This window comes from Panulirus ornatus, chromosome 69 (genome assembly GCF_036320965.1).
Source record: "Panulirus ornatus isolate Po-2019 chromosome 69, ASM3632096v1, whole genome shotgun sequence".
Classification (NCBI taxonomy): domain Eukaryota; kingdom Metazoa; phylum Arthropoda; class Malacostraca; order Decapoda; family Palinuridae; genus Panulirus; species Panulirus ornatus.
In genome coordinates, this window is record NC_092292.1 from 17613386 (window position 1) to 17638285 (window position 24900).

The 24900-nt window shown below is 45.6% G+C and overlaps 1 protein-coding gene across 4 annotated transcripts in view; it reads left to right on the plus strand.

Moving 5' to 3' along the window:
- LOC139747594 (monocarboxylate transporter 14-like) overlaps positions 1–24900 on the plus strand; it is a 112645-nt gene continuing 87745 nt past the window's right edge. Inside the window, exons 1-2 of one of the 4 annotated variants that reach the window (XM_071660056.1) lie at positions 1–590; positions 7892–8484. In XM_071660056.1, coding sequence (XP_071516157.1) covers positions 8011–8484 — 474 coding nt within the window. In that variant the 5' untranslated portion in view covers positions 1–590; positions 7892–8010. The remainder of the gene's footprint in view (positions 591–7891; positions 8485–24900) is intronic. The other 3 variants (XM_071660039.1, XM_071660042.1, XM_071660041.1) reach the window with 3 other exon arrangements.

A 24900-nucleotide genomic window follows, 5' to 3' on the forward strand; every position in this document is an offset into this window, starting at 1 on the left:
TGTATTTGCACAACGTAGTGATTCACGTGCTTAGGTAAAGTAAATTAGATCTTTTGGGATTTTAGGCACGTGTACAAGACGCACCTAAATAGCAAAACAGACAGTGCTGCCATTGTGGTTCGACCCTGGCCAGCCCGGCAACAAGACGAGCACACCTCTTCCTCAAATTGGCTCTTCTCAGTTATTTTGCTGACGTATAAAAGCTATTAATTCGACGTTCTGTTTGACGCTTCATCCTTTAAAAGACGAAAGGACCCTCCTCTACTGCAGTACCGTTGATGGTAACTTGTTCAAATCATGTTATGGCTTGTTTAAAACCTTATCGGCCATTTTCCATGGAACAAGAGATTTAGCGATGTATTCCCGTCACTTCATCATGGTTCTTGGTTATCTCCGTTTTCTAGCCGTAGAAAATGTAGACGTGCGCGCGTGTTTGCCGACTGTGTGGTAGGATACGTCCGGCGCCGGCACCAGTAGGCCGCCGCGTCGCGTCGGCGTCTTTCGAGGCGAAGCTCCGCTCTGAGGCCAGTGCACCAACCCAGCATGACACCCGCTAGCGGATATCCTGCGCCCACAGTGCTTGTCTGAAGGTAGCTACCGAGTAAAAGGAGTGAGGGAAGGGGTAGTGTGTTTGTGTGTGTGTGTGTGTGGACCGGTTTTGGTTTGTGTGTCTTGTATGGCCAGTGGTGGAGGCGGCGGCGGCCCCGTGCAGGTTGAGGAGCAGTCTGCCGGCGGCCCCAGCGTGGCGCAGTGTGTCCAACTCGGGCGTATAAACGCCACTGTTCGCCTTTATTATCGGTCACTTGAAGTTCCAGTTGTTGCATACAGTTTTCCAGAACGAAGAGTTGATCTTCATAATCATTCTCAACTTTACTATTTGTTTAATCATCGATAGAATATATAACGTGAAGGAGGACTTAGAAATGATAGGTGGGTATAATCGCTTGACAGATCGTTAACATGCTGTCATTGGACTGAACCGAGGCATATTGAAGCGTCCGGGGTAAACCATGGAAAGGTCTGCGGGGCCTGATTGTGACCAGGGAACTGTGGTTTCGGTGTATTACACATGACATCGATAATGAAGGTGAGAGAATGAGGCCTTTCTCCATCTGCCCCTGGCGTGAGAGAATGAGGCCTTTCTCCATCTGCCCCTGGCGTTACTTTGCCAGCATGGCAAATGGCGATCAAGTATAATATATATATATATATATATATATATATATATATATATATATATATATATATATATATATATATATAAATGTATTACGAGACTCCGCCTGCTCGAGGTTACACTATGAATAAAAAGTCACCCATTGCGAGTGTAGTTTCATCAAAGAACTTCTCACTCCTAAGGATCCTACATTTCCCTACTACTGGAGATAGCGTATCTTTTATCTGTAGATGCCTTTAGAAAGAGGTCCAAAGTAACTTCATGCAAAAGTGATACAATACGATCGAAGTGTATTCCGTAGGCATCGTCAGTAGGCGAGGCAAACCTGTAAATTGTCTCCCTCACAGTGTGTGTTATAGCACTTACGTCTCTCTCTCTCTCTCTCTCTCTCTCTCTCTCTCTCTCTCTCTCTCTCTCTCTCTCTCTCTCTCTCTCCTTAGGGAAATGATTGATTTAACACACTTCGCATGTAGGAAAACAACAATGTGTAATCGTGTTGGCAAGGAGCCTCAAGTGAGAACCCGAATAGATAATCTGTGAATCTTTAGAGGAATTATTAAATTTTCTGTGGCTCGCATTACAGTTTGTGGGATTCTAGCTTTAAAAACAAACTAAACCATTTCTTCAAAGGTCGAGATGTGATGTATTTAGACATATGTTGGTTCAACATCATGAAACTAAGGAGTGTGATAAATGTGTAAATTTGAATTAATTATGGAATATTGATGAGTAAAATAGTCCTTTGATTAATACAAATTGAATATATGCTACCAGCTGTATAATGTGTATGATGAAACATGATTATTCCTAGAATATTTACTTATGTATACAACTACACTGATTATGATGGTAACAGCATGTGAGGTAGGAGGGAAAAGGGAACTTGACGTCGGGCAAGTGGGCATCGAAGGTGATGAGCTGAGGAAGCCGTTCGCCAATGTGCCTTTATGTCTACCTCCACTTTATCTTTCCATGTTTCTCTCTTCTTTTTTTTCTTTCACCTTGTCTTTCCTTGAATACACATACTTGTTCCAGTGTTCCAGTTTGTATTATGCTGTAAAACCCAGTATTATGTACCGATATCAGAATATTTATCACGTCTCAGCAAGATATAACATAACCTTGCCTGAGTAATATATATATATATATATATATATATATATATATATATATATATATATATATATATATATATATATATATTTCCCAATTTTACTGCATTATACTTGACAGCGAGAGAGTGGATGTTAGAAATGATGTTTTCGTATTTCTAGCGCTACCTCGCTAACGAGGGCAACGAAAAATAAGTTTATAAGAATATATATATATATATATATATATATATATATATATATATATATATATATAAATATATATATATATATATATATATATATATATATATATATATATATATATATATATATATATATATATATATATATATGAGATTGTTCGCCGTTTTCTGCACTAACGAATTAGCGTCAGGAACAATAAATGGCCACATTCGCTCGCCTCCATTCTCTAGGTGTCATATTTAATGCACCAAAACCAACCCCCCCTGTCCACAGCCAAGCCCCACAGACCTTTCTTTGGTTTCCCTTGGCTGCATCATACTCCTTGGTTCAGCCCACTGTCAGCACGTCGCCCCCTGTATACCACATCACTCTATTTCGCTTTATCCTTCGCACCCACCTGCATGGCAAGGTGGGCTTCTGTCGGGCAAGAAGGTCATTGACGACGCTCTGCTCCTTATGACAAAGAAAGAGCTGTCACAGACGATACGAATAATCAACAGTTTAAGAATACATGAACAGAGACAATGGAGTTCGCCATACAGAAAAGTTATAAATGAAATGCAACGCTGAATGGGTTAAGCAACTTTTTTTTGTCTTTTTTTTTAGCCAGGTTATACAAGCAGAGCCATTGTCCATGGTTGGTTAGATATAGTGGTTACTATATTGACTTTGATGCCTTTCATACCCACAGATACCTATAGAGTCTTTGGGGAAGAGGATCTTGAATCGTGAACATTACGTTCGTTATCACAGAGCGGGCTGGGATGGGCATTATAGTCCCCTGTAACGCCAACGAGGTAGACTAAGACGATGCGACAAGCCTTTGTCACTCCCTGGCAGTAACAGTACCAGTTCAGACCGGTGGCAGTGGCGCCGTGACTGGTCCATAGTCAACATATTGATTCTTACTCCTGTCTAGTCTGCACCTGGTTTGCAGTCCAGGCTTTTAGCTGGATAGTGTATTAACGGCATGTGCTACGTTCCCTCTCAAATTTCTCAACGTGAAGATATGTAGATAGTCTTTTTCATTGTATTAATGCACGTTAGATGACCAGCATTCATAAAACAAACTCAGTGCTCAGACAGCAGGTGGCCACATCTAGAAGTCGCAGCCATATCGAACAACCTACACTGCCTCATATAATTTGGCACAGTAGACACGTCCGCATGGCAACAGCTGAGACACGCAAGGGAGATCTTTAGTCTCACGTGACTTATCTGGTGCAAAAACTAGACCGTCCTATTTAGACTTAGGGCAAGTCTACCTTTTAATCTCAAATTTACAAACGCCCGCGGAACTGTGATTGATATCTTGTCATCCCATCGTCATATCACCCGATATATATATATATATATATATATATATATATATATATATATATATATGAAATCTGGAACAGTAAGGGATTATCTAAATGATTTATGAACTGACATGCATTTCATTTTATCTTGTAAGAATACTGTGAAAGTAAAGAATTCTTACCCAAACAAAGTTTACAACAAAGATGATAGAGAGGCTTCCTCCAACGCATTACACACATCATCATACTTGGTAATTTCCCACAAGGAACTGTAAGGTGGTGATTTACGATCTGGTGAGGAGGTAGTCGTCTGGCACTGGGAGTACAGTAGCTATCTGGGGGATACATGAAGGTGAGGATGGAACATGATGATGATATAAATCAGCACTTGACAGGTCCACTCTCTTTGGTAGCATTTTTAATAGGAGGTTCACTTGTGGGATTAATGTTAAACTATCTCCAGCTGACGTTGGTTTTCATCTGTTTTTTTTCTTTACTGAATGCTATTCATACAGCGTCTATGAACGGGTTAGGTTTTCCGCAGCAACATTTGAAGCGTTTGCTGAAAGGGTCTCTATACAATGGTCACTTTTGTGTAAATCTTATTTGAATTTGAAGAGTTCTTTGTGTAGCTTAATGCAAACGCCCCGAACTTCAAACAGCATTTATAATGCAGGTCGAGGCAAAGCGCGTCTTTCTCCTTTTACCTTGGAGTGTAGATAATAGTAGGACAAGGTTCAATAGACATGGTTAGTTGGGAGAACATCAGCTTAAATTGTTCATCCTTTGGACATCACCCGCATTGGCCCGCGTTTAAAACTTCATCCATTAACATTTGCGCCTTTGTAAGCTGAAGGGAATTAGCTTGTTTTGCCCCTCATGAGTAGAACCTTTTGTTTACATTGCGCAGTCGTCTGTGTTACCGTCAAAGACTACGGTTTCACTGTATCAACAAAGCCACATATAACCCAACAGCTTTTCCACGCTTGATATTGTCACAGGTACGACCAAAAAATAGCCCTGTTGTAGTACGCCCGTATAATAATCTTCATTTTAGTGATCCAAGACTGCTGTCCGGCCAGACCTGTCGAGCGAAATGAAGTTAATAAGATCTTTAATTTCATCGTTTTTGGTGTGGCTATGAGACGGACCCGTGTGGAGATAACAAGTAGTTAGGCCGTTTGTCTTGTAGATCATGATTTTCTTTGTAGTTTATGCTGTTTTGTTAGTAAATGCTGGATTGAAACCGCAGTACAAGAGAAACTTGGGAAACATGTAAAGAAAGGAAATCGATTTTGCCCGTCTTGGCTAAGGAGGTCTCGTGGGTTCAGCTTTGTTTGTCCCGTTGTTGCTCGCTGATTACTCTTCATCCCGACCGAGTTGCCAGGATGAGATTGTCGGCAGGTTAATGTGAGTTAGATTATTGTCTCTCGCTCTTGCCATACGGATAATCAAGATGATGAAGCATCTTCCTAATGTACGATGTCTGCATGAATGAGTGGGTGAACAGCGTCACACCTCAGTAATCCCTAAAACAAGGTAGACAAACACCATAGACTTATATGACCGGTTGATCACGTGAAATGCATGTGCTACACCAAATTCTTAGTAAGAAGTCTATCCTGTTAGAGAACATTGTACATGGCGGCTTTACAAAGCTATTCATCAGCTTAGGGTGAGGATCAAGGTCTAAGAGGAGCACTCAACTTTGGTATCACTTAGTTCACATGCTGGTGATACTGTCGCTCTTGTGCCGACGACGTGTAGGAAGTATATAATGAGGCTGGGCTGCCGACCGCTGTGCATTCTCAAGGCGTTTGACTCTACTACGGTGCTACTTCGTATGCTTTGAACATGCATCTTTGAAGCACCCGAGTCTTTCGGTAATGACTCCTATCAGGAGAGGTTGGTGGTGTAGATTGATGAATCTGTACTGGGGTTTTCCAGGAAGTGGAAGGTATAGGACCAGATGTAAAGCAAGATGTGAGGCATAATGATTTAGAAACAAAGATGTAAAGCAACGGATGATGAATTACAGGAAAGATGTAAGGTTAACGAATATAAGTCTAAGGGACGAGGCAACGAATAGGAAAATAGGGAAATGGAAGGTAGCGAATATGATTCCAAGGGAAATTAAGGCAACGAATATGAATGAGCGGTTAAGGCAACGAATATGAATCAAGGGGGATGATTTAATGAGGTAACGAATATGAATCTGAGAGAAAATGTACCTTAAGAAAGATATGAAGCGACGAATGTGAATTTGAGGTACGATGTGGTAGAGCATCAAATATGAATCCGAATGATGATAGCAAGGGTACTTTTGGTGAACCAGAGACAAAGATGATGATGAAGGAAGTCTGTGAACAAGCGACGGTGATGGTGAAGGAAGACGGTAGATATAGAAGGGGTATAGAGCGCGATGACCACCACGCCGGCTATGCTGTTACTAACCTGAACCCCAAGCGCCATGTTGCATCCCACACCACCCCTGACGCCTTCACCAGCCTGACGCCCCACTTCCTCGCTCACTTTTCCCCTCCACTTTCCAGGCACTTCACTGCAGCAAAGCGGTGTGAAATCGATCGGCAAACGACCCTTGTCTAAGTGGAATGGCACGAATCGGTAGGGATTAGCTGTCCCCCTTGATTGTGGGGGTGCGGCCGAAGGGAGGTTCTCTGTGTGGGAGGGAGTGTTGGGGATTAGCTGACCGTCTGTTGGTGAGTGAGCGGTCATGGAAGTTTCCATGAAGGAGAATGTGTTGGAGATAAGGTGCCTCTTCTGTTGGTGAGGGAGTGATCGAGGGAAGGTTCTGTGTGAGGGGAGAAGTGTTGGAGATAAGCTGCTCATCTATTGGTGGAGGAACGGGTCAGGAAAGTTCGCTGTATTCAGTTAAAATTACCTGATTGTCTCTTTTGACTCTTGTTAGGACAAGGAAGGATCGACTATAAGGACTTCATTACACATTAAGCAACCGACTTGTGTGTATATATTACACCTCTCGTTGCGTCTACAGATGACTGGGCGTTGTACATCCCAGACTTTGTTTCATACGCTTTCAAATTATTATATCATTTGTTTACAAAGTCCTGTTTACCAATAGCGTCAAGGATTTATTTATTTTTCTTGACAATAGTTGGGTTTTTTAGGACGTGGAAAGTATAGGACCAGACCACTTGTAGACTGGGTTGTTCCAGGTGCAGGACGACGAGAGAGCTACAGCTTATCAAACATTTAGATGAGATTAGAAAAAGTTATGGCATTACGAATGAAGAACATAACTCCTGTTTTCAACATTAGATCGAGAACTTCCATAGTCCCAAAACATGTACGCTGAACATTAGTGGAGAATTCTTTGCAATGGAAATGGTAATACCTTCGGGAACACGAACTTACGAGTTTGTGAAATGAAGAGGAAACAAATGGCTTGATAGATTCTTATCAAAGAGGATTCCACCGACGTCTAGTGACAATGTGAGAATAAAAGCTTCTGCGAGGTTGTGATATCGTCATTGGACGAAAAGGAGTACAGACAGTCTTGTCTGTCATCTCTCTGTTCGTGCTTCGATGCTGCAAGATCCAGATAAGAGTCCTCCTGTGGTTGGGTTATTAATTGAATAATTACCAAACAGGAAACAGTTACTGGATAAAAGAACATTACTGTGATGGTATTATTTTTGATAAACTTTCTGCTAGACCGAGGGTTGTAAGCGGGGATCCTAGTGTGATAGGCATCAGTGGAATTCAAAAACTTGTTTTGATTATGCAATGTACAGTATCAGAATAAAAATGTGTTTACTAGAGAATAATGATAATGGATATATTTAGTTTGGGTCTGTTTTTCTATTGAATCATTTCTCGTATGTGAGGATCTATGTGGTTTTGTCTTTGTGTTGTGTTGTGTTCGTTTTGTGTGTATTCTTTTTTTTTTTTTTGTATAGCGCGCATTCACACGTCAGTCTGTGAGTGTGTGTGATTACTATTAGTGTGTTAGGGGAGAGAGAGCTCGTATTTCCCCATCTCCTAACTAACTTAACCTTTATGTACCGTATCCTTAATCTAGGTGACGATATCCTTATACACTCCGGGTCTTTACACTGTCTCACTCTCCACAGCACCTCTTTGATTCCTGGTGGCCGAGGGGACAGCCAACCAAACGATGGTCCACCACACACCCTAGCTAGTCACCGTCCACCACACCACCACTGCCACCACCACCACCACCAACGTCGTCATGAAGCTCGAGAAACAGATATCGAACGAGAAGGCTGCCGATAACAGAGAGGAGGAGGAAGTAGTGACAGGAGGGAAGACAGACAAGGAGACGAAGGAGCAAACAAATGAGAGGCTAGCCGGAACGAGCAGAGGAACCACTGGTACTACTGCTGAACCCTCTGAGACCTCAGACAACACAAAGATCGACGACGTCAGAGAGTCGTCGTTGAGTCCCACCGAGAGCTCCAACAAGTTGGTCGAAGACCTCAACTCCAAGGAAGACGAGGAGAAGGAAGAAGAGGAACCGGAGAAAGCGCAGCAGGAACTGGAAGAGAACTCGGTCAAGGAGTTGGATCTCTCAAGGATAGACTCCAAGGCTGGGTTCGTGAACTTAGAGACCATTCGTGAGGGGGTGGTTCTAGAGATCCCCCCAGAGTCTCTCTCCCCACCGGCCAACAACTGCAAGGCAAAGTTCTACTTCGACGACAATCTGGTAAGTCCCAATCTTGACTTCGCTGGATGATTTTTCTTCCTTATGTTCCTCCGTGTTTTGGCTTTAATTCATGGGCTGCCTTTGGTGCATGTATAGTAAGATGAATTTATCTTTTATATTATTTGTTTCATAAGTTGTTCAGGGTCTGTTTCTATTTCATTCTAAGTAAAAGAATAGTTCCTTTGTGGCTACGTGTTAAGGACATGTTTTAAGATCGAGCATTTTACTAGTAATATAAAGAAATTCTTTGGCCAACTGATCCTAAAAAACCGCACCTGTTTGCTGTAGGCATCACCGTGCAGAGAATGTTGACTCCAGCTTGTTTAAGGGTTATGACCCCGAAGGACAGACACGGGTGCGGCTGGTTCAGAGGTCAAGACCCTGAGGAAGAGACTATTGATTGCAGCTAGTAGACTCCGGTGTGGCAGTTCAGGGAGTCACAACCCTAAGGGATAAGATATTAAGGGCAACTCATTCAAGGGTCACGACCCTGAAGAACAAACCTATTAGATGTTGCTGGTTCAAAGGTCACACGTCTTTGTTAGGCCATATATATTCACCGTGTTATTCTTAACCTGGTAGCCGTCTGTCTCTGGGAGTTTAACACTTCAGCCATCACTGGCTGTGTTATTCCCCTGACCTCGAAGGGCTGTGTTAAAGCTCATCTGATGATTCCCTGTTTCTTGAACAACCGCAAGACTTAAGAGTATGTAATCTTGAAATCATTTTCTCGATATAGTAATTGTCTTTTTGATGCAGACGATGCCATCACGCCGTTATTTGTTACGCAATAAGTACCTGAAAGATAATAGAAAAAATGATATATGAATTTAAAGTATAGAGAAAATTTTTGCATTTTGTCTTACGAAATGCTAACTGGTTATTTTGTTGTTTGAATTTGTGTTCAGTAAAACGTGTAACAAAGACTTTTTTACCGCCTTAAACTATCTTATGAACGCTCGAACCCTGGAACTGTGGTTTCAGAAACAGGAGAATCAGAGAGAGGGGCGAGTACGAGTACCCAGCGCACCACACACGCACCCTGGACGAGATATATATCATGGGGTGGGTATTGTATAGCCAGTTGTCAGACTCCATGGTACTTTCACTCTGTATATACGCGGTTTAATAACCCGGGTGTGTGGTCAAGTTACACTCAACGTCTGTACATTGTATTATGACCTGGTGTGTGGACAAGGTATATACATTCAACGAAGTACACTGTATTATGATCTGGTGTGTGGATAAGGTATGCACTCGGCACCAGTGCACTGTATAATGACCTGGTGCGTGGACAAGTTACACCCAACTTATGTACACTGTATTATGACCTGGTGTGTGGACAAGGTATACACTCAAGTACACTGTGTAATAACCTGGTATGTGTACCAGGTACAAAACCAACCCATTTACACTGTATAGTGACCTGGTGTGTGACCAGGTACCTATATCTTGTCGGGTTTGGGCAGTAGAAGTTAGTGTGTCTGCAACTGCCGAATGATACGGTTTTGCCACCTTTGGAAGGTAGGGCTTCAACCTTAGTACGTGGAGTACATGGGAAGGCCAGGTAACACAAGAACGTATTTGGTGTGTAAGACGATCTACGTGTTGGACGACTGTAATAGGATCATTAATGCGTGGAGGTTAGATCTTCACTGGTTGTTGGTGAGGGGGAGAGGTTAGGACGTGCTGGAAGGAAAAGAGTTTGGATGGAGCTTTAAGGTGGTGTAGGCAGTAGAAGATTAGTTGGTGCTGAAAAAAACCTTGATTGGGGGGACGGTGGTTGTAGGGGTAGCTTAATTGTCGCTCAAAAAGGCCTGGGCAGTTGCTGGAGGTAGAACTTGGATGGTACTGGAAAAAAAGTTCGACCAGGGCTTCGATTGGAGGTAGAAAAATGGTCTTGAAGAAAGCTTGACCTTGGACTGTGGCTGGAGGTGGAGTGTGACTGGTGCTGAAGGCATTACTCGTCCTGATCGATTGGTCAGCTGCTGGGATGTTTGTTCCCCTTTGCTCAACTCTCGATACCTTTTTTTTTCTTTCAAAAGTACTTCTGTATACGTACAGATCACAGCGGTGATTTTGAATCCCCTCCAACCAATGGTGAATTGTCCATCTGTACGTTTAACCTGCCGGGGAAACCTGCGAAGAAAAAAATATTAAAGCTGTCGTCGTCAGGTGAGGACGCCGCCCTGCACGCGTCGACACGTGCAGGGAGAACTTAGGTCTGCTGCGCGGGAAAAGCCATAACAAAGAAATCACAACAATGGACTCCGAGGCTCTCGCGTCGCCTGATCCCTCCCTCCGCCCCCTTGAGACATCCGCTCTTCTTTCTGATGGATGCCTCATCATCACAGCGAGAGGCAGCGGTAGTCATTAGTGGTAGTGACGGAGACACCATCAGGAGGTATGTAGGACAGACCGTTGTTGGTCGGGTGGTGGGAGCCCCTCCGCCGCCGCCGTGGCCGCGGGCGCGGGAGGTAATTTCCCCAAGAGTGAAGGTCGAGCGTCACGTCGTGATCAATACCGCTCTCTCACGCGCCCACCACGTGGACGCCGCCGAGGGTTACCCCCCCTCCTCCTCCGTCTCTCTCATGCAAAAACTGCCGCAGTTTCGACGCTCACGTAAACTGACGTGGGAACTATGATTCATAGACTGGTTCCGAAATACTTCCCGAGAAGCCTAAACTGCAGGAAGGTCCTCGGTGACGCTGTGGCCGCCTTCCCTCCGTTGACGGTGATAGCCTCATCGAAGTCGATTTCTCGCTTTCGGTCATAACACCTGCAGGAACGCCGAAATAGCCTTTTGTCTGATCTTAACAGGTCAGACAGACGGGTATCTGGATAGCATTAGTAACATGGATATCCTTAGATGATATATTGCAAGTGTAACATCTGCTATCAATGATGAATAGAAAAAAACAGCTCGGGGGAAACGTGGATGATATGTCACATGCACCAGATGTGAACAAAGGACACAGCTTCCCCGGTTGTCATGAACTACTTGATTAAGTCAGATGGCCGATAAGTTAACCAACGATGTTGGTTTATCATGGAAAAACCGGATAACTGAAGTAATTTGTTTGGAGTTCGAACAGCAGAAATTTTTATCGAAGTGCACAGACTGTGATGCCTTGTCTACCATGATAATTCCTCTTAGATTTATCCTTTCTTTTTCATTGGGAAAATATTTGCCGAATAGTCACGAAGGAGAGGGGAATATTACCCCCCAAGGAGCCTCCCACTCTTGGGGCATATCATGAATAGAGCAAGTGCTTCGCGTTCAAAATTCTCCGGTACTTGTGTTAGCGGAGAGTTAGGAGGGTCGATGTCGGCCTTCTTCTTTGGTTGTTGATGTTCGCTGACGATGTTGCTTCTTCTGTTCGGCTCACATGACACCCATGAATGAATTCTTTTTCCTACTGTTTAGTGTTACAGGCTAATATGACATAGTTAGCGATGTGTCACATTTCCTGACTACTTGTGTTGCATTGTTCATAAGGTGGCCAACATTCTACGCCCTTTGATAATTCACTAATCCCTCATTAGCCTAGGACACGATAACGCTCCGCATTAATGCCAGGGATATGCGATAATATAGATTCTAGAAGTCTCAAGAGAAAGGTTATACAGAAAGTGTTACTGTGTTACATGATATTATATTCCTCTCTGTTGCGACTGGCTCGCCCGCTCCTGCATTGACTTTTTTCGAGCGAGTGGCGGGAATGACGTCAATGCTCCTTGGGTGCATTTCGATGTTTACAACACATCAGTGACACCCTGTATGATTTATGATCCAGTATTTGTCACCTTCGTTCCTTTCTTGCTATTAGCCACTTTAATCTGCCATGGTCTGTGGTTACTTCCACAGTCCATGCTATCGCGTTTAATCTTATTCCACATATCCTGGCCTCCTCCTCCACCTCAATATGCGCCGTCGCAGTTGAAACACCTTGTTCAGTTCGATGGTCCGCTGGTATCCCTTTGTCTTCCACGTTTCCATTTCATGAACACGAATATTTCGGAGTCTTATTAGTGTATCGAGTTATATTATTTCACATAGTTGATATTTTTCATTATTTTTTGGATAGAGCTTCGAGCAGTGTAATTACTAATAATTTTATTCTACTTTGTACAGTACGTTTTCTGTATATTCAAATATATATATATATATATATATATATATATATATATATATATATATATATATATATATATATATATATATATATATTATTTATTTTATTTGTTTTGCTTTGTCGCTGTCTCCCGCTTTAGCGAGGTAGCCCAAGGAAACAGACGAAAGAATGGCCCAACCCACCCACATACATACATATTTATTTATTTATTTATTTATCATGCCATCAGGAGCGCTACCTCCTTTGAGACCTGTTCCCAGGCATATTTTCCATTCCTTCTTCCTCTCTGATTGTTGGCGGCTAACACAGTTCTTTTGTCGTAACGAATACGACCATAAATATTGGCCTGTTGTGAGACGTACTTCGAGTCTGCATCGACCAAGCACATTTGACAGGTCGAGCCTTGCACGAAGTCAGCCATTTCTTTATTGTTCGCCGTTGATTTCCGATGTCGTCTGTTGGATCAGCTTTCGATCAGTGAGAGTTTGTTTATATGAAGCTTTTCCTTACTATCTTAACTGTATACTTGTCCGTCAGTCAAGATGGCAGATCAATGAAAACTCGTTACAAGAGGCGAAATTGGATGTCTCAAAGCTCTCTCCTTATCTCGACAGATTTTCCTGACAACTTAGATATTTGGTAATGAATATCCACTCTGTAACTAACATGCATCTTACTTTATTAACTGTGACAGAGGGTGGGATGACTTCAACACATCTGTTGTGTTAGAACGTTAATTGTTTCTTCTTGGTTTGGTATTAATATAACTATAATCCTAAGTTTCATCTGGTGTGAGAGTACATGACAAACGGTAACTTTTACTCTCAGTAAACAAGTTATGTCCGCCCATATTTTCAACCTTGAAAATGTTTTAATTCCTCGTCGAACGCTCTGTAATACTATATACTATTGCCACAGTTGCGGATAAAAAGAGTAATATTTATAACTCCCTTTTATTAGTGACAAAACAATATTAATAATTCTTTTTATGAATGCTAGAAAGCACTGTAATATTTCTTAACTTTTCTGTGTTTATGTTTACTGTAATATTCATAACCTTTTTATGAACGTCAGGAAGCGGTGAAATATTTCCAAGGCTTTTTATTTGTATCACAAAGCTCTTTCGCAATGTCTTGCTGTGTTTCCGTAATGGAAGGAGTCTCAAGTTTCCCGTTTCCCGATATTTAAGTCTTCTGTAAGGTGACCTCTCGTGGGATCCCGACGGCGACACCAAATCCCACAAGCCACCGCAGGAAGCGCGAGTCTTTTTATAATTCCCTTTCCACTTTCGCCGGCTGCGATTTCAAACCACAGGTTCTGGAAACTTGTTTTAAAGCACTTCCTCTCGTCCAGGACCTATACAACGGCTACCTCCTCTTTAGTCTGTCAGGCTCTAGTTTTGGCCTAATCTACGATGCGGTAAATTTGCTGAATATTTCCTTATCCGTGGACTTCAGTGCTGTTCTAATGTTTGGCATTACTCAATTTGTCTTTTATTCTCCTATAGTCTTGTGTGTGTGTGTGTGTGTGTGTGTGTGTGTGTGTGTGTGCGTGTGTGTGTGTGTGAGCAGCAGATCCCCAAGGCTTTTCCATCGTGAAGGGATTTCACATTTCAAAAGTTTACTGTCAGGAGAAAATGGACCCTCATACACATCACGGTGAGGCGTCTGCATGACAGTCATACTCGTTGTAGCTGACTGTGCCACTGTGAGGAAGGAGGTTTGTCCTCCTGTGATAGACTGTGGAACTTCGTCTGGCTGAAGGACGTTGTGTTAGGGAGGTAGATTGTCCCTAGTGAGCCACTTACTTTCCTCGATGGGTTACTGAGAGTGTTCCTTCACTTCCTGCCAATACCAGGCGTGGTTTACAATGAGAGTGAAGGCTGTTTAAGTTAGTTACATCGCTTGATTTACTCCCACGTATGCTATCGAGTGACCAAGACATTATAGGTACTTGGGAAACATTACATATACAAATAAAGGTGAATATAAGAGAGGTTACAGAGGTGGGCTGAGGACCCCCACGTATTCGTAGACACAAACACATATTACCGGTTGAGTGCGCGAGTCTGCCGAAGAGTGGTTTATGGAGAATGTAGTTGACGCGAATGACGGTTGAGAGGAGCGAGATGTGGCTGTGTGGCTGAGAGAGAGAGAGAGAGAGAGAGAGAGAGAGAGAGAGAGAGAGAGAGAGAGAGAGAGAGAGAGAGAGAGAGAGGTGGGGGTGCGGGGGAGGCAGACGTGAGTGACACTGAGGGTGTGTTTGAGTGGGACCAGATGTGGCTGACGTAGGCCCAGTCGTGGTGGTAGCGTGGGAGGAACTAATGAGGGATAAGGGGGTATGAGGGTAACCCATTGTTAGTTGGTGAAGCCCCTGGGACCAGGATGCAGTGGATCACGGTGTTTAGTGTCCTACTGCGTCGTTGCGACTGACGCGGGCGGGCGCAACGCAGCGGGGATGATGTGCAGGGTCATCCGTACCCCTGGGCACCCCACACCTGTTGCTGCTCCTGCCCGGGTACCCCGGCCTGGCCCTCCCGCACCACCATGTCTGCCACACTTCCCTCGCCAACGAGAGAGAGAGAGAGAGAGAGAGAGAGAGAGAGAGAGAGAGAGAGAGAGAGAGAGAGAGAGAGAGAGAGAGAGAGTCTACGCATTTAAATTCGTGTTCGTAGGTCGACGCGTATATTAAGATTATCGTAGGGCGCAGAAGCTGGTCATTGGGGACGCCATGTGAAGCATATTTCGAGACATGGAACTCGACTCCCTCTCCTTTGGTCACTATTTTTTCTCATGTTATCTTTCGAGAAATACTCACGGCTGTGAATGATTCCTTTTTTTGTTTTTTGCCCCCCGACCGCACTCACAGCTGGCCCTTCCCGCCAAGTTATGCAATACCGAGTGTGGCTCGATCGCCTCCCCCTACGGGGTTCTGCTACACACCTTCAGTTGCTCCCGATCATCTCACTTACTACCCTACCACTGGTTATCTCATTTACTGTATACCTACCACTGGCGATCTTAGTTACTACTGTACCACTGGTTATCTCAGTTGCTATATACCACTGGTTATCTCAGTCACTACCCTACCACTGGTTATTTCTTATGGCCCTAATTCTCATCCTTTGTAACTCAGACTGTCATCCTCTAAGGTTTATTACTGGGGCTGTTTTCAAGCGTACCCGAGATACGATGAAATCTTATCTGTTGAGAGGCGACTGGAATGTACCCCCTACTGGCTGGCCGGCCGCTCAAAAGCTCCGCGTTGCCTTACGACACGCAGAGGGGCTCGCCGGGCCGTATATCTGACCAGATCTAGATTCTACTGGTGTTGCACCACCGGGAGAGAGAGAGAGAGAGAGAGAGAGAGAGAGAGAGAGAGAGAGAGAGAGAGAGAGAGAGAGAGACAAAAGATGACTCTTCTTTCTTCGAATGTAAGTTGATAGCAAGAAGAGAGATGAATTGAATACCATTATATGTAACAAAGGAAATGTAATATTATTTTTTTTTCTCCCCCCCTCACATAATTATGCTGTCGACATGTATAATTTTTGCGTCAATGTCAAGTGTCACTCAGCATGACTCATCGTGGGTTGGTCACACGAGAATCATTATAACACTGATATAAGTTTATGTATGTCTTCGATATCAGTAGAATTGCAGACTTCATCTTATCGCATCTTTTACCACACACGAGTGAGAGAAAAAAAAATACGTCCATGTTGCAATTATCATGTTTTTTTTTTTTTGCTGTCGTTGCAATTTTTTTTGGTATCTCGAAAAACAAGTGATTTATTTCTTTTATTTAAGGTTTTTGATAAAGGTAATGTTTTTTTTTTTTTCATTTTACCCGTCTTACTCTAGTTCTCCCTCATCCTCATTCTATCCCTCAACACCTCCAAGCCCCTTTTCTCCTCTCTCTCTCTCTCTCTCTCTCCCTTTGTCTGTCAGTCTGTCTGGCAGAGAATTTCCCAGACGTCCTGTGTGCTTAGGGCAGCAGTGGGTGTATGAGATATCATCATATTGGGTCAGAATACAGGACGATGAGCGAGAAACAAATACATAATGGTTATCTGGCGTCGTAGAAGTACTCCACTACTGGTATGGTGTTTATGTGTGTGTGTGTGTGTGTGTGTGTGTGTGTGTGTTCAGAATTGCTTATTTCCTGTTACTTTTTGTCGTATATAGGGATGGATGTTTTCCACTCTCAGTGTGCCCCCCCATCTCCATTCTTATCTATCGTCCGTATGTCTGAATACTATCATTGGTAGCAGCAATACCTTCCAATTCCCTTAGTATGTTCCGATCCTCCGTGTGTTACAGTTGTGTTACCTATCGCATGTCTCTCTCTACCCTTCCTTGCCTTTTGCCCAGCTTCCGCGTGTGATGTCTGGTGTGGGCAGTGCTACTTTAAGCTCGGGAACTGCTGAGTGTTTGCACCATTGTGGCCCCAGAGGAGCTGAAAAGCAGTTATCATGTCTCCATGTAACCTCGTTTCCATTGGTACAGAGGGTTACGGGTCTTGTCTCTATCCTCTAGATCTCGTAACGCTCGACTTGTATTGTATGGCCCTTGACCCCCCTCATATATAATATATATATATATATATATATATATATATATATATATATATATATATATATATATATATATATATATATATATATATATATATATATAATCTGTGTTAGTTAGTGTTTTTGTATAGCACCCTATATAATCTCGACATCTTTGCATCCATTAAGAATTTGTTTAGGTAATTAAATCATTTTCTTTGAACGTCTAACAGAGGTTGGGATGTCATCAGAGAAGGCCCCGTACCACACTGGGACCTGAGGAATCAAACAGATTAATTTGAAGTAAGTCTATGAATGCAGGCTGGCGGTAGTTAGATGCATTTCTCCATCACACTGAAATGCATCACGTAAAGCAAATGCATAGAAAAAAGTTAACAACATTAGTAGACAAGATGTTATTGCAGGTAGGTTAATGTCAGGCTAAAGGTACTATTGCTGATTTGGCCTATTGGGCAAAGCTAATCATATCAGCTGTAAAGTGTGTGGTCAAAGACATGGCCATAGAATAACTCCGGCCTAGTTTACGAAGATCTTTTATGAATAGGTCTAAATAAACCCACGAAGAAATGGCACAATACCTTATTGATCATGAAAAAAAATGCTTGAAGTTCTGAGATCGTATCTGTATTTTCCATATGTCTTGGGGTCCATCATATGTGAGAATCAAGTTTGTGACAACTTAATGTTATGATCATCCACCCTCTGAGGCCTTTGCGCTACAGCTCACAGGCTGAGCAACGAGTACACAGTATATGAGCAGCTGATAGCCTTAAAAAACCGGACGAGAACTATTGTATGGAACGTATACAACCCGAACAATTGTCCTGCTCTTGTCAGTCATGATTTTATCCCCCAGTAAGTACTGTTTGAAGAGCTTGTTATCTTCCAACACCTCCTGGAAAAGGAGAGAATCTCTGTTACCAGAACTGCTAACCTCCAGCCACCTACCTCCTGTGCCATGTGTATGCTTCCTCGCCACAAAGCGATCATCGTCTGGAAGAAAAAAAACTTTGTTTCTCAATCGTGAGTGAATGTTTTCTCAAGTTGGCATGAGACATCCTCATTTATCTCACGTGTGTGTTTGTGTGTGTGTGTGTGTGTGTGTGTGTGTGTGTGTTGGTACCTATTTATACGGGGAGAGAGTTATATATACTCATGGGGCTCCCTTTCTTGAACTTTCTGGTGTGATTACCATTTGTATGTTAGGAGAAGAGAGGCGTCCCTTCGTGTGTTCCCCGTCTCTTAACCTTGTATATGTGTACCATGTGTTGACTCGTTTTGTGTGTGTGTATTTGCACACACACACACACACACACACACACACACACACACACACACACACACTCCCCATCCGAAGCCAGGTATCCAGTCCCGAGGGGAGGATGAACACCTGGGTCGGGTGTGGATCGACTGCCGCGCACACGATTCGACCCCATGCGGGCCAATGGTGACTCGGTGTGTGTGTGTGTGTGTGTGTGTGTGTGTGTGTGTGTGTGTGTGTTCTAGGGCGCCCTCCTGCAGAAGGAAGTCGAGTTAACGTCATCAAAACATTTCCTGCCTCATGAAACGATCCAAGAGCGACAACCACACTATAAACCAGTGATGGCCGGGTCGCCTCCCCCTCCACCAGGTCTTGCCCACCATTGGAAATAACACCCTCCCCCCCCCACCCCACCCCACCCCCCCTCCCCGGGAAGGTGGGTAATCCTGTGTTATTGATCCCGCTTCGTCCTCATGGGAGGAGGCTGTTCTCATGAACACATGACGTCATTCTGTCGCGCCCGCGTGACGTCACGCCCCCCTCCACTCACACCACCCTCCTCCCTTTCCCTTCCCTCCCCCCCCCCAACCAAACCCACCCAACCACCAGCAGACGACACTTTCAGCTGACGCGGAAAGACGACCGTCAGAGTCGTGTCGGGGTGAGATGGCCGCCATGTTGGTTCTCCCGAGGGGAAAGATTGCGACTGTGTTGGTGAGGGAGGGAGGGAGGGAGGGAGGGACGGAGGGAGGGAGGGAGGGAGGGACGGAGGGAGGGAGGGACGGAGGGAGGGACGGAGGGACGGAGGGAGAGAGTTGCTGTGGTACTGAGGGGGAGGTTGCACCGGCGGCGATAGGAGATGTAGACTGCGGTACATTAGGCTGTGGTGGCGAGACACTGGTGGTAGGAGTGGTAGTCTACGGTACATTAGGCTGTGTTTGGGTTACACACTGGTGTCAAGACAGGCAGGGTAAGGTACAGTAGCTACAGCATAGGTACTAAGTAAGGGGTAAACTGTGGTACACTGGCTGTAGGGGAGGTACGTAGATGCTATGCGAGGTAAACTACAGCACAGTCGCTATAGAGGAGTTTACACAGAGAGGTAGAGTATGGTACATTGGTGGGGATGGTTGGTACTGTGATACCAGGAGGAGTTAGAGTGAGGTACAGTGGTACCAGGAGGATCTCAGTGGTTCTAGGAGGATCCCAGTGGTACTAGGAGGATCCTAGTGGTACTAGGAGGATCCCAGTGGTACTAGGAGGATCCTAGTGGTACTAGGAGGATCCCAGTGGTACTAGGAGGATCCTAGTGGTACTAGGAGGATCCCAGTGGTGTTTGGGGATCCCAGTCTTCCTATGGGGATCCTAGTGGTGGTAGGAGGATCCCAGTGGTGTTAGGGGGGATCTCAGTGGTGCTTAGGGATCCCAGTGGTGCTAAGGGGATCTCGGTCTTGCTGAGGGGATCACGATGGTGCTAGGAGGCTCTCATTCATCCTAGGAGGACCTTACTGGTGCTGGGAAGACCACACTTCTACTAGGAGAGGCACAATTTTTGTCTAGAAAGGCTAGGAAGGGTTCACCTTTGCTAGGACGGGTTGCACATTTGCTAGGAGTGATGTAGTACACTATTTCGTTTTCAGCAATATTTTGTCTTATTTTACGTTTCGTCTGATGGAGGAGGAGGAGGAGGAAGAGGTCGAGGTCATCCCCCCCAATGCTAAACACGACTTTACGCCATGTTTGCAGTGTAAGTGTCTTTCTCGGCTGTTGTGGTAAAGGCAGAATGCCAACCCAGCCTCACGGGTAAACAGTAGACGAAGTCCGGGGTGTATACAGAGCCAAAGTTCCCCGGAGAGGAGGGTATGTTTTGGCTCATTATTCACACAGTCGACGGTAGAGGATCAGTGTGAGCTTTATCGCCGTCCCATCAACGTCAGCGACCCGAATGACAGCTCGTTGGCTCGTCAGCGTGTGTGTGTGTGTGTGTGTGTGTGTGTGTGTGTGTGTGTGCGTCGTGGTCATGAATGAAAACGTACTTCACTACACTCCGTCTTTACTACGTCGGCTGATGAATGGCATGTGTGGGAACAACCTCGGTTGGCACGCGGGGGCAGGGGGGGAGGAGGGAGTAGCTCTGGCCAATTGGTCACATCCTGGTCTTTCCTCTGGTTATTAGATGCAATGGACTGGCTATATGCGTAGTTGGTGCGTCTGGCCAGCTTTGGAGGGGCCGGATGACCTTGTGGGTCTAGGGTCTAGGTTGGGTGGGTGGACGAATAGACGGGGGTAGTGTGTGAGGGTTCGTTGGTCGGTTGGTTGTCAGCACCTCGGGGTGTCAAGTCGTCTCAGCAGTATTTGAGGGGTCAGGTCGTGCTAGCAGTAGGGGGTCTGGACGTCAGAGCACTCTAGGACGATCTTTTACAGCAGCCATGAAGCAGGTCTTCGTTAGAACTGGGGATCGTTCATCAATCTTTGCAACAGCGGATCAAAGGTGTTGCCACACCCGTAGCTGAGTGGCTGCAGACGGCCAGTGACTCGGGCGGCTGTGCAGGTGTCCAACTCCCTCAGGTAACCAGAGGGGATGTGGTTGGGACCGGGCGGAGCCGCACGCCTCTGCCCTCGTGTTTCAATTGTTGGTCTCCGTAACGCAGCTTCCATCCGCCTTATGTATGTCATCAGCGTGAGTTTCCTGTTTCTGTGTTTCCGTTCCCCCAGGGTTTACCGGACTCCGCCTGCAGGGGGTTGCACCAGGAGGGAAGAGTCACCTTCGGCGAAGCTGTATGATCGTCTGTGGACAAAAAGCGAGTTTACAGAGAAACTTCTCACTTTGAATGAGTCCATCATTTTCCTGCTCTTGCTTGGAGTGCAGCGTTAGAGATACGGGAGTCCCATTAAAGGAGTCCAGGAGTTAGATGATTATGAAAAGTATTCCTTCATGCCATGTTCTGCAATATCTTCCTCCATCACCTTAACCTCTCTTCATTGCAGACCAGATGCTTCTCGAGGTATCTTTTTAAAGCAGTGTGGTTTGTGCAAATGTTTTTGCCCCACCTTCCTCACTGTCATTTTGAGAAACACTTCCTTACACCCTCGCAACTTGTGCCTCCCCGCGTCGCTTAGATTCTATCGTATGATTCATTCTGGGACCGTCCTCCTCCCCACAGATGTGATCTGCTGGACTCGAGTCAGACCCGCCACCAGACAGAGCGCCACTGACAAGGCTAAGGGAGAATTCATACGTCGTCTGTGTCGGAGGCTTTGAGAGCAACGCGATACGATCACTCGTGTGTCCGTCAACAAGTGTTTAATGCCTTATCCAAAACCGAGGGAACAATACGACATCAGAAAACTATCTTAAATTCATTCCAGATCACACGTGCCGTTCAAGCGTTTTTTTTTCTTTTTCCATGATTCATGGATAATGTCTTTTTAAAAAACATGATATATCGATGAGTGTTCTGAGACCCTGGCGACGGCGTCTCGCTATCTTGGACATAATGGCGACCTTGACTAAAGATTTTTTTTTTGTCGTTGGCAGAGCTGGCAGGTGTGTGGCTGACTGGCTGGCGGCCGTCCACACACACACACACACACACACACACACACACACACACACACACACACACACACACACACACACACACACACATACCTGCCAACTCTAATAACAACGACAAAAGAAGGGCTTCACACACAGTCACCAAGACGACCAAGGCGATGAGGCAGCGCCCTTTGGAAGTAAGGACACTCGAGGATTCCCTCCCGCACGCCAGCTGTTGCCTCTGTCCACGTCTGGAACCCAGAGGAAAACTTCGACAAACACCTCAGTGTTTGGAAGTACTATTGTCGTCCTGTTTTATAAACTTAAATCAGTCCCCATCATTTCATGTCAAATAAAGTCGACAGATGCCTTTCGTATCACCCATAACGTTATCAAGTTCGGATTCTCATTACGAAATGATTGTGCATAACTCGGAATATTGCCACAGCGATAAGTTGTTCAGTTATGATCTGAACCATGACAGAGCGAGATGTATCAACCTTGATGTGAAGGATAGAGCCCCACCAACACAAGCGGTAAATACTAGTCTACGTACACCCTCGACTGCCCCACCAACACAGGGGGTAAATACTAGTCTACGTACACCCTCAACTGCCCAACCAACGCAAGCAGTAAATACTAGTCTACGTACACCCTCGACTGCCCCACCAACACAGGGGGTAAATACTAGTCTACGTACACCCTCGACTGCCCCACCAACACAGGGGGTAAATACTAGTCTACGTACACCCTCGACTGCCCCACCAACACAGGGGGTAAATACTAGTCTACGTACACCCTCAACTGCCCCACCAACACAGGGGGTAAATACTAGTCTACGTACACCCTCGACTGCCCCACCAACACAGGCGGTAAATACTAGTCTACCTACACCCTCAACTGCCCCAAACTGGAAGGACTTAATCTCGTTCAGGACACAGCCATCTACCCCCACTCGTCATCATAATTTCCTGCCTCACGGTAACCCCTCTGGTTATGATGCTTCCTTGGAAATCGCTCTCTCATCCATCTCTCTGGACGCAGTCGGGGTCTTTCCATCCTCAGTCTCACACGGAGAGCTGCGTCCACAGCTGTGTGGAGAATAGCCAACGCGTCGAGTCTGTCTTGGTAAGAGACGGGGGGGTATTTCCCACAGGTCGTAAGGTCAAGGATTGCAAAATGTGGAGGTACCCAGCGTCCACCTGCGTACGGAATGAGGTTACCACACATCAGCGATCTCTTGAATGGTACCGTTGTTGACAGATGCACCGTTAGTGTAGGGGGTGGAGTGGGAGGGGGTGGAGGAGGAAAAGGAGGTCATCGCTGGTTGGTGTCGGGTCGAGTTGAAACCCCCCTTCACTCGCCTGAGGGGTACGAGAGTTACCTTTCCATATACTGAGTAGATTCAGGTGGTATGATCCTTGAGCACGACGGTACGATCCTTGAGGACTGACGGTACGATCCTTGAGGACTGACGGTACGATCCTTGAGGAGTGACGGTACGATACCTTGGACGTGACGGTACGACCGCTGACTGACGGTACGATCCTTGAGGACTGACGGTACGATCCTTGAGGACTGACGGTACGATCCTTGAGGACTGACGGTACGATCCTTGAGGACTGACGGTACGATCCTTGAGGACTGACGGTACGATCCTTGAGGACTGACGGTACGATCCTTGAGGACTGACGGTACGATCCTTGAGGACTGACGGTACGATCCTTGAGGACTGACGGTACGATCCTTGAGGACTGACGGTACGATCCTTGAGGACTGACGGTACGATCCTTGAGGACTGACGGTACGATCCTTGAGGACTGACGGTACGATCCTTGAGGACTGACGGTACGATCCTTGAGGACTGACGGTACGATCCTTGAGGACTGACGGTACGATCCTTGAGGACTGACGGTACGATCCTTGAGGACTGACGGTACGATCCTTGAGGACTGACGGTACGATCCTTGAGGACTGACGGTACGATCCTTGAGGACTGACGGTACGATCCTTGAGGACTGACGGTACGATCCTTGAGGACTGACGGTACGATCCTTGAGGACTGACGGTACGATCCTTGAGGACTGACGGTACGATCCTTGAGGACTGACGGTACGATCCTTGAGGACTGACGGTACGATCCTTGAGGACTGACGGTACGATCCTTGAGGACTGACGGTACGATCCTTGAGGACTGACGGTACGATCCTTGAGGACTGACGGTACGATCCTTGAGGACTGACGGTACGATCCTTGAGGACTGACGGTACGATCCTTGAGGACTGACGGTACGATCCTTGAGGACTGACGGTACGATCCTTGAGGACTGACGGTACGATCCTTGAGGACTGACGGTACGATCCTTGAGGACTGACGGTACGATCCTTGAGGACTGACGGTACGATCCTTGAGGACTGACGGTACGATCCTTGAGGACTGACGGTACGATCCTTGAGGACTGACGGTACGATCCTTGAGGACTGACGGTACGATCCTTGAGGACTGACGGTACGATCCTTGAGGACTGACGGTACGATCCTTGAGGACTGACGGTACGATCCTTGAGGACTGACGGTACGATCCTTGAGGACTGACGGTACGATCCTTGAGGACTGACGGTACGATCCTTGAGGACTGACGGTACGATCCTTGAGGACTGACGGTACGATCCTTGAGGACTGACGGTACGATCCTTGAGGACTGACGGTACGATCCTTGAGGACTGACGGTACGATCCTTGAGGACTGACGGTACGATCCTTGAGGACTGACGGTACGATCCTTGAGGACTGACGGTACGATCCTTGAGGACTGACGGTACGATCCTTGAGGACTGACGGTACGATCCTTGAGGACTGACGGTACGATCCTTGAGGACTGACGGTACGATCCTTGAGGACTGA